This window comes from Equus caballus, chromosome 16, assembly GCF_041296265.1.
Source record: "Equus caballus isolate H_3958 breed thoroughbred chromosome 16, TB-T2T, whole genome shotgun sequence".
In the NCBI taxonomy this organism is placed as follows: domain Eukaryota; kingdom Metazoa; phylum Chordata; class Mammalia; order Perissodactyla; family Equidae; genus Equus; species Equus caballus.
The window spans coordinates 43,440,570-43,464,058 of NC_091699.1; the positions used below are offsets into that span (position 1 = coordinate 43,440,570).

The window sequence follows — 23,489 nt, forward strand, 5'->3', positions numbered from 1 at the left end:
CAGTTTTCAACAAAAAAAATCAGAAAGCATGTAGAGAAATAAGAAAGTATGTCCTATTCAAAGGAAAGAAATGAATCAACAGAAACTGTCCCTGAGAAAGACCTGATGGCAAACCTATTAGACAAAGACTTTAAAACAACTGTCTTAAAGACACTCAAAGAGAGCCAGCCCTGATGGCCTCGTGGTTAAAGCTCAGTGCACTCTACTTTGGCGACCCAGGTTTCGTTCCTGGGCATGGAACCACACCATTTGTCTCTCAGTAGCCATACTGTGGCAGTGGCTCACATGGAATAAGCAGAAGGACTTAACAACTAGAATATACAACTATGTATTGGGGCTTTGGGGAGGGGAAAAAAAAAAGAGAGAGGAATTTTGGGAACAGATGTTAACTCAGGGTGAATCTTTCCCAGCAAAAGAAAAAAAACTGCTCAAAGAAAGGAAGATGTGGAGAAAATCAAGTGAATGATGTATGAACAAAGTGGAAATATCAATAAAAAGATAGAAAGCCTAAAAAGAAACCAAAAGGAAATTCTGGAGCTGAAAATTACAATAACTGAAATGAAAAATTCAATAAAAAGAGTTCAAAGGCAGCTTTGAGCTGACAGAAGAGTCAACAAACTTGAAGATAGGACAATGGAAAGTATTGATTCTAAAGAACAGAATGAAAAACGATTGAAGAAAAGTGAATAGAGCCTGATGACCTATGGGACAACATCAAGTAGACCAACACACATATTGTGGGAGACCCAGAAGGGGAAGAGAGAGAGAAAAAGGCAAAGAGAATATTTGAAAAAATAATGGCTGAAATCTTCCAAATTTGTCTAAGGACATGAACAGAAACATCCACAAAGCTCAATGAATTCTGAAAGGGGCACACCAAGACACACTATAATTGAACTTTTGAAATCCGAAGACAAAGAGACTATCTTGAAAGCAAGAGAGAAGTGACTTGTCACTTACAAGAGATCCTAAATAAGATTATAAGCAGATTTCTAATGAGAAACTTTGCAGGCCAGAAGAAAATGGGCCAATATATTCAAAGTGCTAAAAGAAAAATACCTGTGACCCAAGAATTCTATATATTCAACAAAACTGTTCTTCAAGAGTGAGGGAGATATTAAGATAATCCCAGATAAACAAAAGCTGTGGGAGTGCATTAACACTAGACCTGCCCTGCTCAGGGGTATCCTACAGGATGAAATGAAAGGACACCAGGGGGTAATTCGAAGCTGTATGAAGAACTAAAGATCTCAATAAAAGTAAATACATGGAAAATTATAAAAGCTAGTATTATTGTAATAATGGTTTGTAATTCTACTTTTTGTTTTCTACATGATTTAAAAGACTAATATATTTTTTAAAATTATTAGTCTAAAAACTAATGTTATTGTAACTTTGGTTTGTAACTCCGTGTTCTGTTTTCTACATAATTTAAGAGACTAATGCGCTTAAAAGAATTATTAGTTTGTGTTTTGGGGCACACAATGTATAAAAATGTAATTTTGTGGCATCAACAACTGAAAGGAGTGGGGACAGAGCTATGAAAGAGCAGAGTTTTGTATGTTATTGAAGCTAAGCTGGTATGAATTCAAATTAAGTGTTATAACTTAAGAATGGTAAATGTAATCCCCATGGTAACCACAAAGAAAATAGCTATAAATATACACAAAATAAATTGATAAAAGAATTTAAACATTTCACTACAAAAAATCAACTAAGCATGAAAGAAGACAGTAATGCAGGAAATGAGGGACAAAGAAGTTATAAGGTATATAGAAAACAAATAACAAAATGACAGAAGTAAGTCCCTCCTTTTTGCTAATTACTGTAAATGTGGATAGATTAAACTCTCCAAGTTTAATTGGAGATAGAAATTGAAAGATAGAGATTGGCAGAATGGATTTTTTAAAACCCCACAATTTAACTATATGCTGTCTACAGGAGACTCACTTTAGATCCAAAGACGCAAATAGGTTGAAAGTGAAGGGATGGAAAAATACATTCCATGCAAATAGTAACTGAAAGAGAGCAGGGTGGTTATACTAATATCAGAAAAAATAGACTTTAAATCAAAAAAGTTTATGAGAGACAAAGAAAAGCATTATAAATTAATGGAAAGTTCAAAACAACAAGAAGATATAACAATCATAAACTTTTATGTGCCTAATGATAGACCCACAAAATACATGAAGCAAAAACTGACAGAACTAAAGGGAGACGAAGACAGTTCTGCAATAATAGTTGAAGCCTTCAGTATCCCACTCTCAGTAATGGAACAGCCTGAGAGAAGATAAGTGGGGAGATAGAGGACTTAACACAATAAACCAGTGAGATCTAACAGCCATATTCAAAACACTCTGCCTGACAACAGCATATGCATTCGTCTCAAGTGCACATGGGACATTTTCCAGTATAGACTGTATGTTAGCCCACAGATTAAGCCTCGATAGATTTAAACAGATGGATATCATACAAAGTATCTTCCCTGACCATGACAGGATGAAGTTAGAAATCAATAACAGAAGAAAAACAGAAAAATTCACAAATTTATGGAAATTAAACAACACATTCTTAAACAACCAATGTATAAAAACAGAAATCATAAGGGAAATTAGAAAATCCTTAGTAATGAAAATGAAAAACCAACATACCAAAACTTGTGGAATGCAGAGAAAGCAGTACTAAGGGGGAAGTTTATAGCTATAAATGCTTACATTAAAAAACAAGAAAAATTTCAAATCAACATCCTAAGTATGCAACTTAAAGAACTGGAAAGAGAAAAGCTAAACCTAAAGTTAGCACAAGGAGGAAAATAATTAAGATTAGAATAGAAATAAATGAAATAGAGACAGGAAAAACAATAGAGAAAATCAGTGAAATGAAAAGTTTCTTTGAAAAGATCAACAAAATCGACAAATCTTTAACTAGGTGGACTAAGAAACAAAAGAGAGAAAGCTCAAATTACTAAAATTAGAAATGAAATTGGGGACATTACTATTGATTCTACAGAAATAAAAAGAATTCTAAGAGAGTACTATGAACAATTGTATGTCAACAAATTGGTAATTTAGATGAAATAGCCAAATTTCTAGAAACACAAAACCTACTAAGACTAAATTATGAAGAAATAGAAAATCTAAACAGATGTATAACTAATAAGGAGATTGAATCAGTAATCAAAAATCTTCTAACAAAGAAAACCATGGGCTTGATGGTTTCAGTGGTAAAGTTACCAATCATTTAAAGAGGAACTAATACCAGTCTTTCAAAACCTCTTCCTAAAACTGAAGAAAAGGGAACACTTCCTAATTAATTCTATGAGGCCAGCATTACCCGGATACCAAAGCCAGACAAAAACACTAAGGAAAAGAAAAACACTACAGACCAATATCCTTTATGACATTGATGCAAAAGTCCTCAACAAAATGCTGGCAAACCAAATTTTGCAGAATATTAAAAAGATTCTACACTGTGACCAAGTGGGATTTATTCCTGGAATACAAGATGGTTCAACATAAAAAAAAATCAATGTAATACACCATGTTAACAGAATGAAAGGAAAAAACCACACAATCATCTCAATTGATGCAGAAGAAATATTTGACAAAATTCAGCATCCTTTCATGTTAAAAACATTCCAAAAGCTAGGAATAGAAGGAAGCTACCTCAAAATAATAAAAGCCATATATGAAAAACCCACAGTAAACATCATACCCAATGGTGAAAGACTGAAAGCTTTTCCTGTGAGATCAGGAACAAGGCAAGGATGCCCACTTTCACCACTTCTGTTCAACATAGTATTGGAAGTTTTAGAGCAATTAGGCAATAGAAAGAAATGAAAAGGAAGAAGTAAAATTATCTCTGTTTGAAAATGGTATGATCTTATATATAGAAAACCCTAAAGATTCCACAAAAAACTGTTGACACTAATAAATGAATGCAACAAAGTGGCAGGATACAAATTCAACACACAAAATTCAGTTGTATTTCCGTATACTAGTGATGAACAATCTAGAAAGGAAATTAAGAAAACAATTCCATTTACAACAGCGTCAAAAAGAATAAAATACTTAGGAATTAACTTAACCAAGAGGGTGAAAGACTTGTACAATGAACACTGCAAAATATTGCTGAAAGAAATTAAAAATGACATAAATAAACAGAAATACATTCCGTGCTCATGGATTGGGAGACAATATTGTTAAGAAATCAATACTATCCAAAGTGATCTACAGATTCAGTGCAATCCCTATCAAAATCCCAATGATATTTTTTGCAGAAATAGAAAAACCTATCATAAAATTCATATACAATTTCAAAGGGACCCTGAATAGCCAAAACAGTCTTTAAAATGAAGAACAAAGCTGGAATACTCACACTTCCTGATTGCAAAACTTACTACAATGCTATATTAAAACAGTGTGGTACGGGTGTACAGACAGCTATATAGACCAAAGGAACAGAGTAGATAACTCAGAAATAAACCCTTGCATTTATAGTTAAATGATTTTTTATAGGGGTGCTAAGACCATTCAATGGGGAAATGATAGTCTTTTCAACACGTGGTACTGGGGAAGAAAACTAGATATCCACATGCAACATAATGGAGTTGGACCCTTACCTAACACCATATATAAAAAGTAACTCAAAATGGATCAAAGACCTAAATGTAACACTTAAACTCTTAGAAGAAAACATGGACAAAAGTGTCACAGCATTGGCAATGATGTCTTGGATATGACACCAAAGGCAGAGGCAATAAAAGAAAAAATAAACAAATTGGACTTCATGAAAATTTTAAAAATTGTGCATCAAAAGACAATATCAGCAGAGTAAAAAGGCAACCCACAGAATGGAAGATATTTGTAAATTGTATAACTGGTAAGGAATTAATACACAAATATATAGAGACTTAAAACTCAACAACAAAAATCAATCTGATTCAAAAATTGGCAAAGAACTTGAATAAACATTTCTCCAAAGAAGATATACAGATGGCAAAATAAAAAACACATGAAAAGATCACTCAACATCATTGATCATTAGGGAAAGGCAAATCAAAACTATAATGAGATACCACCTTACACCCATTAGGATGGCTATTGCCAAAAAAACCCAGAAAATAGCAAGTGTTGGCCAAGATGTGTAGAAACTCTTGTGCGCTGTTGGTGGGAATGTGAAACGGTACAGCTACTGTGGAAAACAGTATGGTGGTTCCTCAAAAATTACAAATAGAACTACCACATGATCCAGCAATCCCACTTCTGGGCATATACCCAAAAGAATTGAAAGCAGAGTGTCAAAGGGATATTTGTACACTCATGTTCAAAGCAGCGTTATTCACAATAGCTAAAATGTGTAAGCAACTCAAGAATCCATCAGTGGATGGTTGGATAAGCAAAATATGATATATATATATATATGTATACACAATGGAATATTACTCAGTTTTAAAGAGGAATGAAATTCTGACGTATGCTACAACGTGGAGGAACCTTGAGGACATTATACTAAGTGAAATAAGCCAATCACAAAAAGACAAATACTGTATGATTTCACTTATATGAAGTATCTAGGGTAGTCAAAGTAAGAGACAGAAAGTGGAATGGTAGTTGTCAGGGGCTGGGGTAGGAGGGAATGGAAAATTATTTAATAGATATAGTTTCAGTTTTCCAAGATGAAAAGAGTCTCAGAGATGGATGATGGTGATGGTTGCACAACATTATGAAGGTATTTAATACTACTGCACTATGCACTTAAAAATTGGGTAAGATAGTAAATGTTATGTTTTGTATATTTTACCACAATAAAATAAAGGAAAAGACAAGGTATTCTGAAGCATTGTGAGAGATTAGCAGGCCTACAAATTCATTCCTCCCAAGCAACCTATTTCTTTTTTTAAATATCCAATCTGTCATGGAATGATATATGGTTCAACCGTGTATGATCACAGTGTGGTTCTGGCCACATGTGACACGTGAGTTCAAAAACATCTCCATTTGTCTATACACTATTCAAGGTGACAAGTCCATCAATCATGTTCTTGAATATTGGTGTGATATGAAGTCACCTGTGATTTCTGCTATCTTATCACAGACTGAAGAGTTGCATGGACCACGTTTGGACAAGTGTCTGAGTTAAACCTTAGCCAGTAGGCCTGTAGGAACTTGAGAGAAAGAGGAAGTTCAGAGAACTTGTTTCAGGATGGTACAGTTTGCTGATTCTGGAGCTAACACCATGGCTCTCTCTGGGTATTATGGATATGGGTCCTTTTTTTGGGCTACTTGTACTCTGAACTTTCTTCTGATCTTATGAGGGATCTCTCACAATGGAAGGTAAAAATGTCAACATTTGGTTTCTCAGCCTCCCTGGCAGTCGGGCTGTGTGCCTTAGCTGAGCTCTGCTCATTAGGTGTATCTGCCCGAGAGTTGTTGGGATGTTGGGAATGTGAGAGACTCTCTGCTGCAGTGATTGCGAGGTCAAGGCCATGGGCACCACAACTGGAGGGCTAGCAGTGGGGTTGAGTGGTCAGTTGCAACTGGGTTGGTGCTATGAACCTCAGTTTCTGGTATTTAGCAGCTGGGCAACAGCATCTGCACTAGACCAATTGCATCAGCACTTTGGATGTTGTTCCACGCTGTTTCCCCTGACCCTGGTTCTCCAGCCTTTCTGGTGGTTTTGTGAATCCCCCTCTTTTTCTGCTTAAACCAGACTGAGTTGTTTCTGTTGATTCAGCTAATAACTTTGATACCCTAGATGTGGATAACACAAAATATAGAGATATGTGTTATGGAGAAAAGTAATTTTTTTAGTAACTGAATTTCAGAACGCTATAAAGAAAACAACCAAAAAGATACCTTTGGGCAATATTTGAAAGCATAAATATGCCTAAGCGTATTTTAGGTACTCTGTGGCTATATGGAGACCTTCTCCATTGCTTTTAATTTCTTCTTTGTAGAATGCCAGGGCTGAAGGGACTCAACTATCAGCTGCTCTGGTCTTCTCTTTTATCCAAGACACTCTTTTTAGGGTTCCTTCTTTCCTTCTTTCATTCATTCAATAAATAAATGTGTGGTGTTGTCAACCCAGTTGGGTGCTCTGGCCAGAAATACAGCAGTGAGTATGACAGAGCTCTTGTCTTAATGGAGCCCTCGGCCATGTTGTGGAGACAGACAAAGAAAGGGGCAATTTTAAAAGTGTGTGGAAAGTGCAGAGAAGGAGACTTAGCCTAGGCTTGTGGGGGTCAGAGAAGGCTTCCTGGAGGAGGAATATGTTGATAACTAAAGGTTTGAGTAGGACTCAACAGGTGAAAAATTAGGGTGGGAAGATGTTCCAAGCAGAGGAAGTGGATAGGCAAATATGGGGAGGCTGTACAAGAGCCTGGTCCTGGGAGGCAGCAGGAGTGGTTTGGCAAGGCTGGGGCTTGGCTGCGGGATGGATAGTGGACGTTCAGGTGCGCCTTCCTGTGGAGGACCTCATGTAAGATGACAGGGAGTTTTGGCTTCATCTGGAGGGCAATGAGGAGTCACTGAAGAGTTCTGAGACAGGAAGTCAGACAGTCAGATCTGTGTAATAGGAAAGTTACTCGGCTGCAGCTTGGAGACCAAATGAGAGAGGAAGCAGATGTGGAGTCAAAGAGGCTGCCGCTGTCTAGTCAATGACCACTCTCACACTGGGGACTAAGCCTGTGTGAAAACTCCCACAAAAGCTCCCTCTGGGCATTGGCCCTCCTCAGGCTTGGCAGGCCTGGAGCTTCAGAAGTCAGCTTGAAACCATTAGGATTAGGGCTTTCCGGTGACCTCCAGGGCCTGAGCTCTCCTCAACCCCTACCCCCTCTCCAGTGGTCTGCTCTGGAAGGTACATGTATTGCTTCAGCAAAACTGACTCCTTCTGAGTCTGCCCAACCCTGATGGACAGGCAGCTCAGTTCAAGGGCAAAGACAACCCTGTGCTCAGGCCCATCTCTTATTTTGTCAAGTCACAGAGACCAGTGAGTTGTCTGTGTTGCTAAGGTGGATTCCATTTTTTGCAGCCTGTGAAATTTCTCAAGAAGTCCTCACTTTACACCCCAAACCTCCCCATCCTAACCCTGGTTTTCAATTTGCTAATTTTCCAACACCTGCTATTTGAACCTTGTACAACCTCACCATTTGAAGAAAAAGGTTCCAAACACCTTTTTCTTGTAAACGTCATAGTCATTTGTGAACACGAGAAAGCTGTATAATACATATTTTTAAAGATACAGAATTTTACATTTACTCCAGTCTCCTAAAATTTAAATTTTAACAATTGAGTCTTGGAGTAACAGAGGAGTATTTCCTCCTGTAACGAGTCCTTTTAAAAAACAAGCTTACTGTTCAAAACACATTTAAAGAACCGTTCTGGTATTTTGTAGTTAGTCTTAAATATCTTTTATTTTGTTTATTATGCTCAAGGAAAACAAGTTGGCAGATGCAGGAAAGTATAAAGAAGGAAAGTAAAATCATTCATCACACCATTACCAAATAAGGATATTTTAGTGAGTTCCTTTTTATATATATTTTTGTTCTATGCAAGAATTTTTCTTTTACAAAGAAATGTCATATTATTTTACATTCTGCTTTTTTCCTGCATATCGTTCTACTATTTCCATTTAGTTAACAACTGTATGCAAACATGATTTTAAATACTTGCATAATGGTTTAAATTTACCAACAGTCTGTAATTGCTGGTAACTTGGACAATTTAGTTTTAAGTAGGCATTTGTGTTATTTATTTATTTACTATTTACTCATGTATGTAATATTTATTATTTTAATATAGAAATAAAAACTAAAATTAACCCATAATCTCACTGACCAGATAATCCTGGTTGGCATTAAAGATGAATAACACCCACAAGGTTATAAAGTTCAAGCAGAAAACTACAGAAATGTACAAAATTGAAAAACAAAAGTTCTCTTCCACCTCCTGAACCCTAGACCCTTTCCCCAAAGTTAAACACTGTTAAAACTTCTGTGATTTTTTTTTCCAGAAAAAAAATGTATTTCAGTAGCCACATATGTGCACATGCAGAATGGTTTGGTGAATATAGTCTCTTGTGTAAATAAAAAAATAGATCTATAGACACACATTTATCTTTTTTTATTTACACGAGAGACTATATTCACCAAACCGTTCTTTCACCTTGTATTTGTTAAGAATCATTCTTGGCAATCTTGGTGCAACATTTCTTCAAGTGGTGCATCCCTAGCTCTACAAATGTCTCCAATTCCAGTTCTTTTTTTCTTTTTTTTTTTGAGGAAGATTAGCCCTGAGCTAACTGCTGCCAATCCTGCTCTTTTCACTGAGGAAGACTGGCCCTGAGCTAATATCCGTGCCCATCTTCCTCTACTTTATATGTGGGACACCTGCCTCAGCATGGCATGCCAAGCGGTGCCATGTCTGCACCCGGGATCTGAACCAGTGAACCCCCGGCCGCCGAAGCTGAACCTGCGGACTTAACCACTTTGCCACCGGGCCGGCCCCCTGAATTCCACTTCTGTTAGTCATTCTTGTCTCTGGTACCCTTGGCTCTTCTGCTGGGCACTTAGATGTGAGATAAATAGATATGTCACTTGTATGTCCCCAGATCTCACCTGCCTACATTTCTCCAGCTCTTAGCTACTACCTGCGTACAGTAGGACCCCTGACCCTCAACCTCTTCAGTCTTACTGGTTATTTGGGGAGGCCCGAGGGAGTCTTACACAGGTTCACAGCCAGTCTTCTTTAGCCTCTATTTCCAGTGCCCAAAGTCCCTTGAAATCAGCGTCTACCACTGCCCCAGGGCTGAAGCCCTGAGAGAAAGTCCTCTCTGTCCTGTCCAGGGCACTGTCTCCCAGGGTGGACAGGGGCTGCTTAATCTGTTTGCTTGGAACCATATGGATTTGCACAGATATGTGTACACAGATATGTCTGTGGATTTGGTTGTACTCAAAATAATAACACACACTCTGTGTGAAGAATCAGTCCTCTCAGTTGCTGGCTGCTTCTGTATAATGACTGCCATTCTGACACGTAACCATCCATATCCTTGCACACTCCTCTGTTTGCTTATGGTGGGATGTAACCACGTGAACCCTTGTCTGGAGTGGAGGAAGCCTTTGTTTTGACTGCAGGTGATTATGCCTTTTGAGTTCCTGTGTTTTTGATAGAGGGGCAGTGAGCTCTTACAGTGGTAGGTGGGTATGAATACATTGCATTTTGATGAAGGAGAAGGATAATTATTTGACCTATAGCCTGAGTTTCCAGGATGTCTGTCTCAAGGCAGAAAACATGTCTTATTGAAAAGGTACATAGGCAAAAAAGGAAGGAAGAAGGACGGAAGGAAGGAAAGAAAGAGGAAATGTCCATCTCTGTTAGCCTACGTCCATTGGAACCACTGGAAAAATTAGCTGAGTCCCATGTCTTGCTGTTGACGGTCAGCAGGGTCACTGCCTTTGCATTCAGAGCTATTTTGCTGCTGCTACTGTTGCCACCTCCACTGTCACCCTCTCCTCCTCCTCATTATTGCTGCTACTACTGCCGTTATTTGTACTGCCATTCAAGATTCATGCTAAATGAGAAAAGTAATCCAAAAATTTGTTTGAGTCACTCATTGTGAAACATGCATTTGGAATGATTTCCTGAGAAAGCCTGGGTGCAGAATACAAATATTTTGAATGGACTTATCTTAGAGTTGTACTGCTTTTTTTCCTTGTCATTTTAAAACCCTTAATATGAGTAAATTGTTTGTACAGTGGAGCTTTTTTTTTAATCTTTAGATAAGAAATACGTGGTTTGAAAGCAGAGAATAAAAACATGAGCGATAGTGTAGGCAATGCCCAGGAGAAGGTCCTTGCTGCTGTTCATGGGCAGGCGTTATAATCAGCTATTTGGCGTGTTTATTTCAGGCTGCAGATAGTGGATAAAAGTGGCTGGTTGGTTGCCAGCACATGACTTAGTTGCCAAATGGAGTGTTTAGTACTTGCTACATTTGATTTATATCACAAGTTCTTCCCATTAACAGTCTACTGGTGATAACCTACTTGGCTTTTCATGTGGTTACTTTGAAACAAGCACTTGACAACATTTCGCATATCACAAAGTTTAATACTGAATAAAGGAGTGAGTGAATGACTACATAGGTTCTGCCATATACTGATATGATACTTGGTGCAGAATGGGCACCTGACAGACCCAATGTCTGCTTGTTGAATGAAGAAATCCTACATGACGCATTTCTCTGATGCACTGTACCAAGGTTAGGTTTATGGACTTGAGACCTAGATAGAATTAGACAGAGATAATAGTGCTTATATATCTGAAGGGCTTGCATTTGTATAAAGGGAGATATTCCACTCATCTATGTCGCCATTTAAACGCAAAGTTGAGTTACGTGGAAGAATGATGGTCTCATCAAAGTGGCCTTGGTTCTAAGTCAGCGTAACCTCGTAATATTGACAATATCCATAATCTTGGGTCTATTTTTTTTAAACAGGTCCTCTTCAGGAATTTTGGCCTTGGATATGGAATAACGTATATATTAAATATGGTGATCTTTATTTTCAGATTGAAAATTTGCAAGAACAACTTAGGGATAAAGACAAGCAACTGACCAATCTGAAGGACAGAGTGAAGTCCTTGCAGACGGATTCCAGTAACACAGATACTGCACTAGCAACACTCGAGGAGGCCTTGTCAGAGAAGGTGAGCTTGGACTGAAAAGGGGGCATATCAGGATTTGGGAAACATGGCTGGGAGGAGATGATCCAAATGCAATTAAATGTGCCTGCTTTTCTCTATGTGCTCACACTACCCTCAGTCCCCGCTAGGCCTCCCACTCCCATGCTAGCCCTCTTCACCAGACTTGGCACACTGAAGCCAGGGGCAATTTTTGGCAATGCAAACCTGTTCAAATCACCCTTGGCCCTGCTTAAAAACCTTCACTAGCTTGTCATTATTCTTAGGATGATTAAAGACTGAAATCCTTAACCTGGCCAATAGGTTAACCTGGCCCTTCATCTGATCTGGCTCTTACCTGATCAACCACCTCTCTGCCTGCCTGCCTCACTCCTCCCTCCCTTCTATCCTCCTTTCTTCTTTCCTTCTCTCCCTTTTATTCTTCCTCTCTTTCTTCCTTCTTTCCTTCCTTCCTTCCTTCCTACCTTCTCTCCCTCCCTCCCTTCCCACCCTCCTTCCTTCCTTTCTTCCCACCTTCCTTCCCTCTTTCCTTCCTTCCTTCCTTCCTTCTTTCCTTCTTTCCTTCTTTCCTTTTCAGCCTCACCCACCATCTCTCTTCCTTTGTTTTCTGAGTTCTAGCTATGCTGGCCTTCTAGATTTTTGAGTGCACCACGTTCCCTTCCACCTCGGACCCTTTGCACATGCTGTTTCTGAGCCAAGAATGTTCTTTACTCTCTGCAGATTTAATTCCTCTTCTTCTGAGAGCTCAGTTTCCTGAGAAGCTGTATGGCACAGTAGTCAAGACTGTGGATATTGGAGCCATACTGCCTGGCTTCAAATCCTAGATTTGACATTTGCTACTTTGGACAAGTTACTTAACCTTTCACTTCCTCAGTTTTTTATTTGTAAAAGGGGATAATAATGGTACCTACCTCAGTGGATTATATTTGGAGAACATGCATTAATATATGGAAACTGTTCAGAACAGTAGGTATAATAAGTTATACCTATTGTTATTATTATTATTATTTTATTAATCATTTCCTCAGAGGAGGCTGCTAGGTGAAATCCTCCATTATGTTCTCATGAATACTGTGCACTTCCCAGAACTCTTGTATTGATTGAATAATCCTAACTGTTCATTTATCTGTTTTTGTGTGATTAATTGGTCTTTTCTGCCAGACTCCAAGCCCAAGCAACACACCCATATTTGTGTATTATTTGTGTGTGTTAGCTTGCCCTCCCCAGGTGCCTAGCACAATACCTGCATGGGGCAGTGCTCAGTGGATATTGATTGAGTGAGACCCCGCCACAGGACAAGCACTGCTATGGGCACAGAGAAGGGAATGAGTGAAAATACTGGCTCTCATGGAGATTAGGTTCTAATGGGGGTGAAGGACAGACAGACAGTAAATAAGTAAAATACATGGGATTTCAGAGGGCAAATAACTCTCTTTCCCAGGGCCTCAATTTTCCCATTTGTGGAGTAGGGGAATTAGATTAAATGGCTCCCAGGTTCCCTAAGCCAGCATATCTTAAAGAAGGCTTCTTTACTTCTACTTCAGAATCACGAGGAGGTGCCTGTTGAAAATTAAATTATTAGGCCCTATCTTTACCTACTGAATCAGAATCTTGAGCAGGGTCTGGGCATCTGCACTTTAGCAAGTTCCGCAGGTCACTGTCATGTACACTCTATTATGAAAAACATTGCTCTATGCTAAAAATATAGAAGCTAAAAAAGAGCCATATTCTATGGCTAGATAGTCTGCATGTTCCTGTTAAAACTTAGAAGATTATAACTTTAGGATTAAATTATAAGACAAAAGATTTTATTTGAAGATTTATAAGAATAAATATGATGATTTTTCAGGAAAAGATAATCTTCTTTTTTCAATTTTCGAGAATTTATCACCAAAGCTTTCTATAGTAATTTTGTTTGTAAAATTTGAATGAGGGAGTGTTGGTTCACAAACCGTTCGTGGTTATGTAGCCCTTTTGCAGTTTTTGGGTGATATGATGTCAGCCTATTTGTACCTCTTGATTTCTTTCTCCAAATTTATGGAAGTAAACATATATAATTTCATGTCAAGGATTCTTGGCAGGATTTTATCATTTTTTCCCCGGCCTTATTAAGATTTGATTGATTCTAGTTTAAGTCCCCAAACAATTCCCAAATCTGAAACTCCTCCTTTTATTTAGGCTCTTCCTTTGAGACCTAGGGGATGACCCGGAAGACAAGGTGACTTCTGTGGAAGTTTGGTCCCCTCAGACTGTCTCTGCTACTTGATGATTGCATCACGTGGGGCCTCTCAGTAGCTTATCTTCAAAGTGCACGTTTAAATTAGCTGACCTCTAAGTTCCATTCTCGTTTGGAACTACTGTGATAATAATTATTCTGTCTGCTGATGTGCAGTCTCAGACATGTGAAATCTGAATGGGACCATAGATGAGGAGTGGAGAGCTTAGATGCCTTGAAGGGCCAGGCAGGGAACAAAAATGAGGAAAGTGAGTTTGGTGTGATGCAGCAGGGACTGCTGACATCTATGGCAACCTAGAGAGTCCTTGACCTGTCTCAAAACATTTACGTGCCGATTTCTAAAAATTATGATCTCAAGCCAAACAAAATAGCTCTGTGGGCCAGCTTTGGCCTGTGAGGTGTTAGTTTCCAAACCTTATTTGCATCTGAGTTTTAGCCTTTCACAGTCATGAAGAATAAAAGTAAACACAGAGCAATTTATTTGGAGGGAATTTTCAAAAGGTGCCACAATCAGAATGCTGGTGAATTTGGCCAGTACAGATAAAAGCATTGGGTAAGAACTGGCAAGGTTCTCTATCATGGGACAAAGAAGACTAGGTTTACTTTAAGTATTTATTCCAGTGGGTATCAAACTTCTGTGTGTATCCAAATAATCTTATCATCTCAGGAGCTTCTTAAAATACAGTTTTCTGGGTCCCATGTCGTAGTGATTCTGATTCACTGCTCCCCTGTGGGGTCAGGAATGTGTGCTTTTTGACAAGCATTCCCAGTGATTCTGATGCAAGTAAGTGGTTGGAAGACCTCACTTTGAGAAACACTAAATCCATGCTCTGTCATTTGAAAGATGGGAAATGGGTTTAGTGATGAGAAATGACTTGCCCAGAAATGAAATTTTTGGACATGTGCAGCCCCACTTCCCATTTCTGGGTCCTGAGCAGACATCATTAATCGACTATGGCACAAGCTAACTTCTCAACCCAGCACTCCAGGAAGCCACTTCTACTCTAAGTTGGCCCGTGGTTGGGACTTTTTTTACCTCCCCTGGACTAATCCAAGGCCACCCATTTACAGGTGATGGAATGAGACTAAAAGTCAAACCTTCTGATCTTTGTGCTTTTGACAGCATCACAATCTCCTTTAATGGCCTTTCCTTTACCAGTTCCTTTTTTTTCTGAGGAAAATTAGCCCTGAGCTAACATCTGTGCCAATCTTCCTCCACTTTTTATGTGGGTCGCCACCACAGCATGGCTGATAAGTGGTGCAGGTCTGTGCCAGAGATCCAAACCTGTGAACCCGGGCTGCCAAAGTGGAGCACGCTGAACTTAACCATTATGCCACAGGGCTGGCCCCCACAAGTTCCATTTTTATCTACATTTAATTGAACAGATCCTCGGGATAAGACATGGTGCCGAAAAATAAAATTATTAATTAAAAATCATGGACTCATAAGAATATTTAATTGTTTGCTGTCTTTTGGCTGATGAATAGAATGCATTAGACACTATTCACTATTCCACTTGGATTATTACATCCCAGGGAGTGTGTTATTCCTTTTAATTTCCAGGAACTTATTCAAATATTCAGAGTGTGCAAAAAAGAATGCTGCTTAGCAAGTTAAGGTTGAGTGTGACTTAATTCTGGGATTGACATACAGAAGCTCAAGAGACGGAGCCCATGGTATTTATAAAGCTGGTCTCGCCAAGCCTTGCTGTAGCTGCATAGCAGATAAGCAGTTGAGAAAAGCAGATAGCAGAGCTGGAGGCCACTGCAATTGAGTTCCCGCCCCATGATAAAGCACAAATAGATTAGACCTGTGCAGAGCCAGATGAGTACATAAGGAACACTTGCCAATGCAAATAAGACTAAAACAAGAACACATTGTTGGAATTTCTGCAACTTAGTTGTTAATCAAGTAGATCATGGCATATTAGGGCCTTTTAACACATGTTTTTGACATCTGGCCCTGTGCGGCTGACACTTAAATTAGTTTTGTGATTGACAGAGAAATATTTTGTAGTACTGAATCATCAATAACACTTAAAAACATTATGGTGCTTGCTGATGTTTTTGTCATTGATGCCCAGTCAATAGTACAAGTGCTTAGAGTAAATTAGCCTACTTTGCAAATGGCTCTGACACCTTCTGAATGTTAACACGCATACTTAATTTTATTTCCTTTCCTTTGAAGCCAAGATGATCCCTAATTTGAATTCTTATTCCTTCCATCAGCCTCTTTTTTTTTTTTTAAAGATTTAAAAATTTTTTTTCCTTTTTCCCCAAAGCCCCCCGGTACGTAGTTGTATATTCTTCGTTGTGGGTCTTTCTAGTTGTGGCATGTGGAACGCTGCCTCAGCGTGGTTTGGTGAGCAGTGCCATGTCCGCACCCAGGATTCGAACCAACAAAACACTGGGGCGCCTGCAGCAGAGCATGCAAACTTAACCACTCGGCCATGGGGCCAGCCCCCATCACGTCAGCCTTCTTAATTGCCTGTTGTATGCCAGACAGTTTGCCCAGCCCTGAGTTAAAAGAGTCGTAGGATTCCGGTGCTGCCCTTTGAAAAGCTAGGCTGGGAGGAAGGACATGCAGTAAAACCATGTGAAGGGTGCCGAGTGGGAATAAATGCCACATGATTTGGCCAGAGCAATCCCTGGGAAGGTTTCCAAATAGTGAGGTGACATGATCAGTTTGGGGCTTTAAAAATGTCTCTCTAACAGCCATGTGGTGGAAGTGATGGGATGGAGAGGGCCTGGTGGCCAGGTGACCAGTCGCGATGCTTTTGCAATAAGTGTAGGCAAAAGGCAGTCAGGGCTCCGTTGCTGAAATTGTTAAAAGCCCTTGAGAGACTCACCATGCATGAAGGGTATTTCCTTCTTTTGTAGATCACATAATCACCCACTCCCCAATGTCACAGACAGAGTAAAGTAGGACTATAGCTGGAATCAAGAAGAAACAAATGTAGGCAATAAATAGACTCAGTTTTTCTAATTCCTCCCCCATGGTTGTAATAATATACTTCATTTTAAAGTGTTTTTAAATAATTGCAAAACAATAGTGGTCCTTTTTTTTTCCTTGAAAGGATTAGATACATAAATTATTGTCATTGGGGTAGAACAGTTGCTTCTCTGGGGGATCCTAAATCACAGGCTAAGTGTTCAAACTAACTTCCCTCTGCATCAAACACTGTTTTACAGTTGTCTTAGGTATCAGGCATTGTCTTAAAACTATACACTTACAAGAATATAAAAGATAATATCGAGATCCTTAAGCATAGTTCTTGCACCAATATTTTTTAACATGGCCATCCGAAAGGAAGTTCAGATATGTGTTGGGTAATTTGAAACAAATTTCAGATATCTAACTCAAATTTTACCCGAATGGAATTTTCCTTAAAAAAAGAAAGTTCTTATTTTTATATTGGTAAGGTTCTACATTTTTGGAAAACATGTCTACCAGCATAGTGTTTTCATTTCAGTTTTAAAGTCAAGGGCAGAAAGGTCCTCAGATCTCCTTGAGTGGCTCCAGGCATATGTTTGTGGTAGTCTGGTCTCATGGGCACGGCTGAGACTCAGACAGCCCTGGATGCCAGGGTGGGCCTTCTGTTTATGAGCTTGGTCACCTTGGATGAGTCAGCCAGCCTCTCTGAGCCTGGGTTTCCTCACCTCTACACTGCTACCAGTAGCACTGATTCAGACCCTATAGTTGTGATGAGAACAAGATGAGAGCACATCACAGCACCTAGCATGTAGTAAGCTCTCAATAAAGGAAAGCTGCTGTTTGAACTTTGCTCAAATTCAAGCGATGTTTTAGAGTATCTACTGACTGCCAAGAAGCCACTGAAAGAATATAGAAGTAAATAAACATCTGCAGACACAGTGGAAAATCACTTATAGAATGAGGTCGTTCTTTCCTTTGTCTCAATTTTGCGCTGTGACCCTAGTCCTAAGTCGTGGAGGACCTAGGTCCAGCCCTACTTTCATCCCCTTTCTAGCGAGAGAAGAGTCTTCAGAAACCAAGAAAGGTTCTTTGACATCAAATGGGAAAGCCAAGCAAAAAGGGTTGAACCAAGAGGTTGGTTCTGCTTCTTCCCTTTGCCCATACAAGGCTTTGGCAAGTCTAGAGTCTTGATACCTGAGCCTCCCTCTGCTGGAATTGCTCTTGGAGTTTTCCAGGTACCACCATGAACCAAGAGCTTGAACATTAAGGTCCCTTGCAAACCTATCATGCTAAGTATTGTTAACAAGGTGAAAGCTGTAATGATTGTCTTTCTCAAATGCTGTTATACACAGCCTCTCTTCACAAACCCAGTTTTGAATATCTTGTATGTGCTGATTCCTGTAGAGCATTTCTTTCTTTTTTTTTTTTAAGATTTTAGTTTTCCTCTTTCTCCCCAAAGCCCCACGGTACATAGTTGCATATTTTTAGTTGTGGGTCCTTCTAGTTGTGGCATGTGGAATGCCACCTCAGCATGGCTTGATGAACGGTACCATGTCCGCACCCAGGATCCGAACCGGTGAAACCCGGGGCCGCCACAGCAGAGTGCGCGAACTTAACCACTCGGCCAGAGGACCGACCCCTCTAGAGCATTTCTTACATTTACTGCTTATAATTCCCTTTTATAGCATACCTTGGCACACACAATGATGGGTTCTCACCTCTTCTTTTTGACAATTGCCTTACAGGAGAGAATAATTGAGCGTTTGAAAGAACAGCGGGAGAGAGATGATCGGGAAAGGCTAGAAGAGATAGAATCCTTCCGAAAAGAGAACAAAGACCTGAAAGAGAAGGTCAATGCTTTACAAGCCGAACTGACTGAAAAAGAGGTGAGCCTGGAAAAACAGATGAACCATGTTGCTAGCCCTGATAAATTGATATTCATGGTAGCCTCAAGAGACTAGAGACTTCGTTTGAGGTACTGTGTAAAGGCTTGGGGAAAATAGTTGTCTTTCCTTTGTAAAGCTGTCCGAATTCAAAGGAAAATATTTGCTGTACCTCCCTTCATTGGTGATGCCCCACGCCTATTTTCTCTACTCTACTAACTGCATACAGTGTAGCTCCTTGAAACTTTTCTTGATGTCTTATCACATTTGTGGGACTTAGAGAATTCTATATTTTTGCAATGTCCTGTGATCTTTTGCTTGAGATAAAACAGCATCAATAATAATAATACCAACTCTACTTATTGAGATCCTGTTATAGGCTAGTCCTTGTGTCGAGTGCTTTACTTTCAACTGTGGTTCTCAAACGAATCATTCTATATCCCCAGGTTAGGAGATGTGGTACCATGCGGGACCAAAGTATAGGTTAAATGTGGCTGCTCTTCTGGAATATCATTTTTACATTATGGTAAATAATTTAAAACAATATTTTTATGCTAGAGCAAACATGGATACAGAATACAAATCTCACCTATGTTTTTAAAGTAAAACAATGTATTTTAAAGAAATTTCTTGCTTGGGGATTATGGAGAGGATCTTTGGGCTATGTCCCCCATACTCTCAGGGGTACCTATAAACCCTTTACTTTACTTAGGAATACTTTGGTGGAAAAGTTCGAGAAGCAGCAATGCATATTATTTAATTCAGTCTCCAAAACTCTGAGATATATGCCCTTGTCCACAATTGATCCTTTCACACTTATTTTTTTCTGTAGGAAGTGTCCATCTCCTTTTGGGCTGTTACAATCCTTTTACCCTGCTGGGCTATCTCACCGCAGAGCTGTCCATTCCCCAGCTCCACAGTGTTGCCTCAGCCCTTGGGTTTTGGTAATTCTATACTAATTAAAGTACCATCTAAATTAGCAATCCAGGAGGGGAAGAATTGATGAGCAATAGGAGTTTTGAGGAAACTCAGAGGCAAAGTTCGTATTCCCTAAAATTTAAGCCCACTGGTTTTTTAGAGAGGAGATTATTTCTTTGTTATGAAAATAAAGAATGTAAATCTTCTTCCTGCCATTTCACTGTTAAGTCCAACTTGGGGGATCTGTCAAGACTGTGGTCGGTATATGACGGAAGGCACAGAAGCTTTGACCTTATTTGCAGCATTCTTCACTGATTCCAAGTGTTATTCATGGGTTTGCACCTTAAAATATACTTCTAATTGAAAAGAGATCTTGATGATATGATAAACCATAAGCTTTAAATGAAAATAATTTTGTAAACAATGCCTACATTGTATGAATTTCAGACAGGATTTCAGCAAACATTTATTGTTCCTGTATATTAACGTGCCTGCCGCTGAGCCGGATGTGTCAATTAAGGTTCCACCAGAAAAACAGAACTGTATTAAGAAATTTAACCATATTAAGAAATTTATTGCTAGGAATTGGCTTACATAGTTATGGGGGCTGGCTAGGCAAGTCCAAAATTCCTAGGGCGGGCCGTTAGGAAGGGCAGACTGGAAACTCCCAGACACGAGCTGATGCTGCAGTCCACAGGTGGGATTTCTTCTTTCTCAGGGAAACCTCAGTTCTGCTCCTAAGGCATTGCAACTGATAGGATCAGGTCCACCCAGACAGTGGAGTATAATTCCTTTACTTAAGTCAACTGAATGTAGACGTTAGTCACGTCTATAAAATACCTTCACAGTAACACCTAGATTCTGTTTGATTGGATGACTGAGGACTAGAGCCTAGCCAAGTTGACACATAAAGCTATCACACCCAGCAATTTTAAATTTATAAAGAAAAACAACATATAATTGTTGTCAGCAGGGAGCTTGTAATTTAGTTGGGGTGATAATGATCTTCACTATGACAAAACGCCTGGATTCTAAGGTCCTTTTAGTTCTGTGGGAGTGATATGATCAAGAGCATTGAGATTCTAGTCAGAGTCCTGGGTTTGAGACCTTTATCTCTGTTTAATAGCTCGGGAAGGGTCTTGGAGAAGACGCTCAGCTTGAGTGAGCCTCAGTTTCTTGACCATAAAAAATGAGAATGGCTAAGCTGTCACTCAGAGGGTTGTTAGGAGCTGGGTTGTTTGCTGGGTGATGGTGGTGGTCTCTTCATCAGTAAGGTTATTCCAATGCCCAGGAAGCAGCCCAGGTGTAACATATTTGGCATCTTCCTTTACTGAGTGGCCACTGTGTGCTTATTGTCTTCCTAAGCTGCAAATGGATATAAAGGAGATGCACATTGTCTGAGTCTGGGTGAAACCTGAACATTTTAGTCACATAGTTGGATGTTGCTAAGCATTTCCTGTTTGGTGGTGGACCTTGCCCTCCTAGCTAACCAAGTTATATTTTGTGATATATGCAAGTATTCATTTCTTTATTGTTTGGAATCCAGGGAAGCTCTTGATTTCTGGGTGTGATTGATGAATGGAACAGTTTAGGGAACCCCATATCTGAGCTGGGGAGACTCATTATATCTGCTGAATCTGGATTTACAAAGGACTGGAACATAAAGCCTAGTCTAAATTTTAGTATAATTTAATCTTTGATTCTATGGAAGATGTTTGTAAAACCATTGGTCATTTTTCTGTTAAAGAAATGGAATTTGATAAAAACTTAATAGATGCTTCTTTTATACTTGATTTGTCCTTTGGGGGAGAAAAAGCATTAAAGCCAGTATTTTCTTTCATATTTGTCTTAGAGTCTGCATGACCTGACAGCAATAAATGTAAATGGAAGGTTCAGGGTGTCTGTTTTGCCATGACATATAAAGACCACCTTGGGACTTACATCATTAGCATGACTTTGAGACGTGAAACATGCATTTTCTGACCACATCGTTTGGTCACATTTGATTCTGCTGCAATTAGATCCTGCTCGGTTCTGTAAGCTGGCCAACTTTAATTTCCTGGCCAGAACCAACTATTGTTACCTTAGTAAGACTATATTTACCCTTTCTGTCTAATGCACACTTTATTGCTATGTATAGAATCAATGTTTTCAAATTGAAGACATTGCTGGTAGAAATTGCAGTGTTTTACTTACTAGTGTTCTTTTCCTTTCAGTCTAGTTTAATTGACCTCAAGGAACATGCATCTTCATTAGCCTCAGCAGGGCTGAAAAGAGACTCCAAATTAAAATCTCTAGAAATAGCCATTGAACAAAAGAAGGAAGAATGTAGCAAATTGGAAGCACAGTTAAAAAAGGTAAGCGAAGTCTAAGAAAAAACATATTCATTTTACAATGAATTTATAAAATGAGAAAGGAAGAGACATTTTTCAAAAGAAACAAACCCCGTATCTTTTCCTGTCTGCTGATAAAAGAATTAATAAACACTCTTAACTTTATTCTTAAGAAGTCTGCATCAAATCTGTCTGTGAACCTGAAAAGTTATCTTAGGTTTCCTGTCTGAAAAAAACTTGAAAAATAGATGAAAATAGTAGTGGAAGTGAAAAATAGTCTAAAAACCAGCTCTTATTCTCTGGGCAAAGCTTATCTATGAGAAAAGATAAATGGAAATGTTTGCAACAAACCAAAGAATCCAGGGGCCCCATTATATGCTGATAAAATTTTACTACTTTCAGAAGTAGGTCAATTTTTGTATTGGAACTTTGTAAAAGTTTACCTGACGCTGAATTTCAGGCAGTTCACCAAAATAGCCAAGTCCCTAGAATATCTGTTGCATGACTGTTTATACTTGACCAAAAATGGCCTTATGTCTAAGAAAGCTTGTTGTATGTAGAAGGCTTTGGAAAAGAAAGCAGGATCTTTACATTGCAGCATTAACATGTTTTCTCTGAACTGGACATTTTTGTGGAGTACATTTCCAGTCATGCATTGTTCCTTTGACTTTTTCCCTGTGTTGTTTGGTACGTCTGCACTCATTGTTCATATAAAACTCATAACATTATGAGTTTAAGCATTTTGTTTCCCTTTGACAACTTATAAACTTATTCAAAAAAGATATAAGAATCTAAACAATCAAACAGAGCATATAATAAAATTTGACTATGTATAATTCATAGCACACTGGAATGGAGATTTATTTGTTAACCTTATGAAAATATATGATATGGACGATAGGGATGTGAAAGCATCATATGTCTGTGGAGAAATTATTCTGGATATTTTAAAATTTAATATACTATTTTGTATGGTGCAATATATAACTGTAATGTGATTATACCGTGTTCACTTTACTATGGAACTTTAGGAAATTGCCATGAGAAATTTCACACCAATAAAATCTCCTTACTAATGCAGGAAAAGATAAATATACAGATCAAATCCTTTTACAGCAAAACAGCAAGAAAATCTCCATATTGCAAATCTGTTTCCCAATCCACTCATCTCATTTTTTTCAAGCAATATCTAGTCAAGTAGAAATCTTGAACAATAAATAGAAGAATTTAAATTGCCCATTTGAGGATGTTTAAATGGAGATTGACTTGGCTATTTATGCATTGGGTGTATGATATACATTCTTGACATATATATAAATGTATTCTGCAATGTGTTATACACGCATAGGCATATCAAGAAGTGAACGTATAAAAGGTACTTTTTATTTAATGAACAGTTTTGTGATCATAGGCAGGCTCTAAGAGAACTCTGTGAAAGAGAGAACTCCATTGGCTCCATGTGGTGGTCTTTTGTGTTATCTCACC

General features: G+C 38.8%; 1 protein-coding gene across 31 annotated transcripts in view; it reads left to right on the forward strand.

Moving 5' to 3' along the window:
- Positions 1–23,489, forward strand: part of ERC2 (ELKS/RAB6-interacting/CAST family member 2) — a 904,450-nt gene that overhangs the window by 401,089 nt on the left and 479,872 nt on the right. For all 31 annotated transcript variants that reach the window (XR_011426862.1, XR_002800567.2, XR_011426853.1 and 28 more), the window contains 3 exons: positions 11,568–11,705; positions 18,616–18,756; positions 21,888–22,028. Coding sequence is in view for 16 of the 31 variants with exons in the window: in XM_070237383.1 (XP_070093484.1) it covers positions 11,568–11,705; positions 18,616–18,756; positions 21,888–22,028 (420 nt within the window). In the remaining 15 variants the exon portion in view is untranslated. The remainder of the gene's footprint in view (positions 1–11,567; positions 11,706–18,615; positions 18,757–21,887; positions 22,029–23,489) is intronic.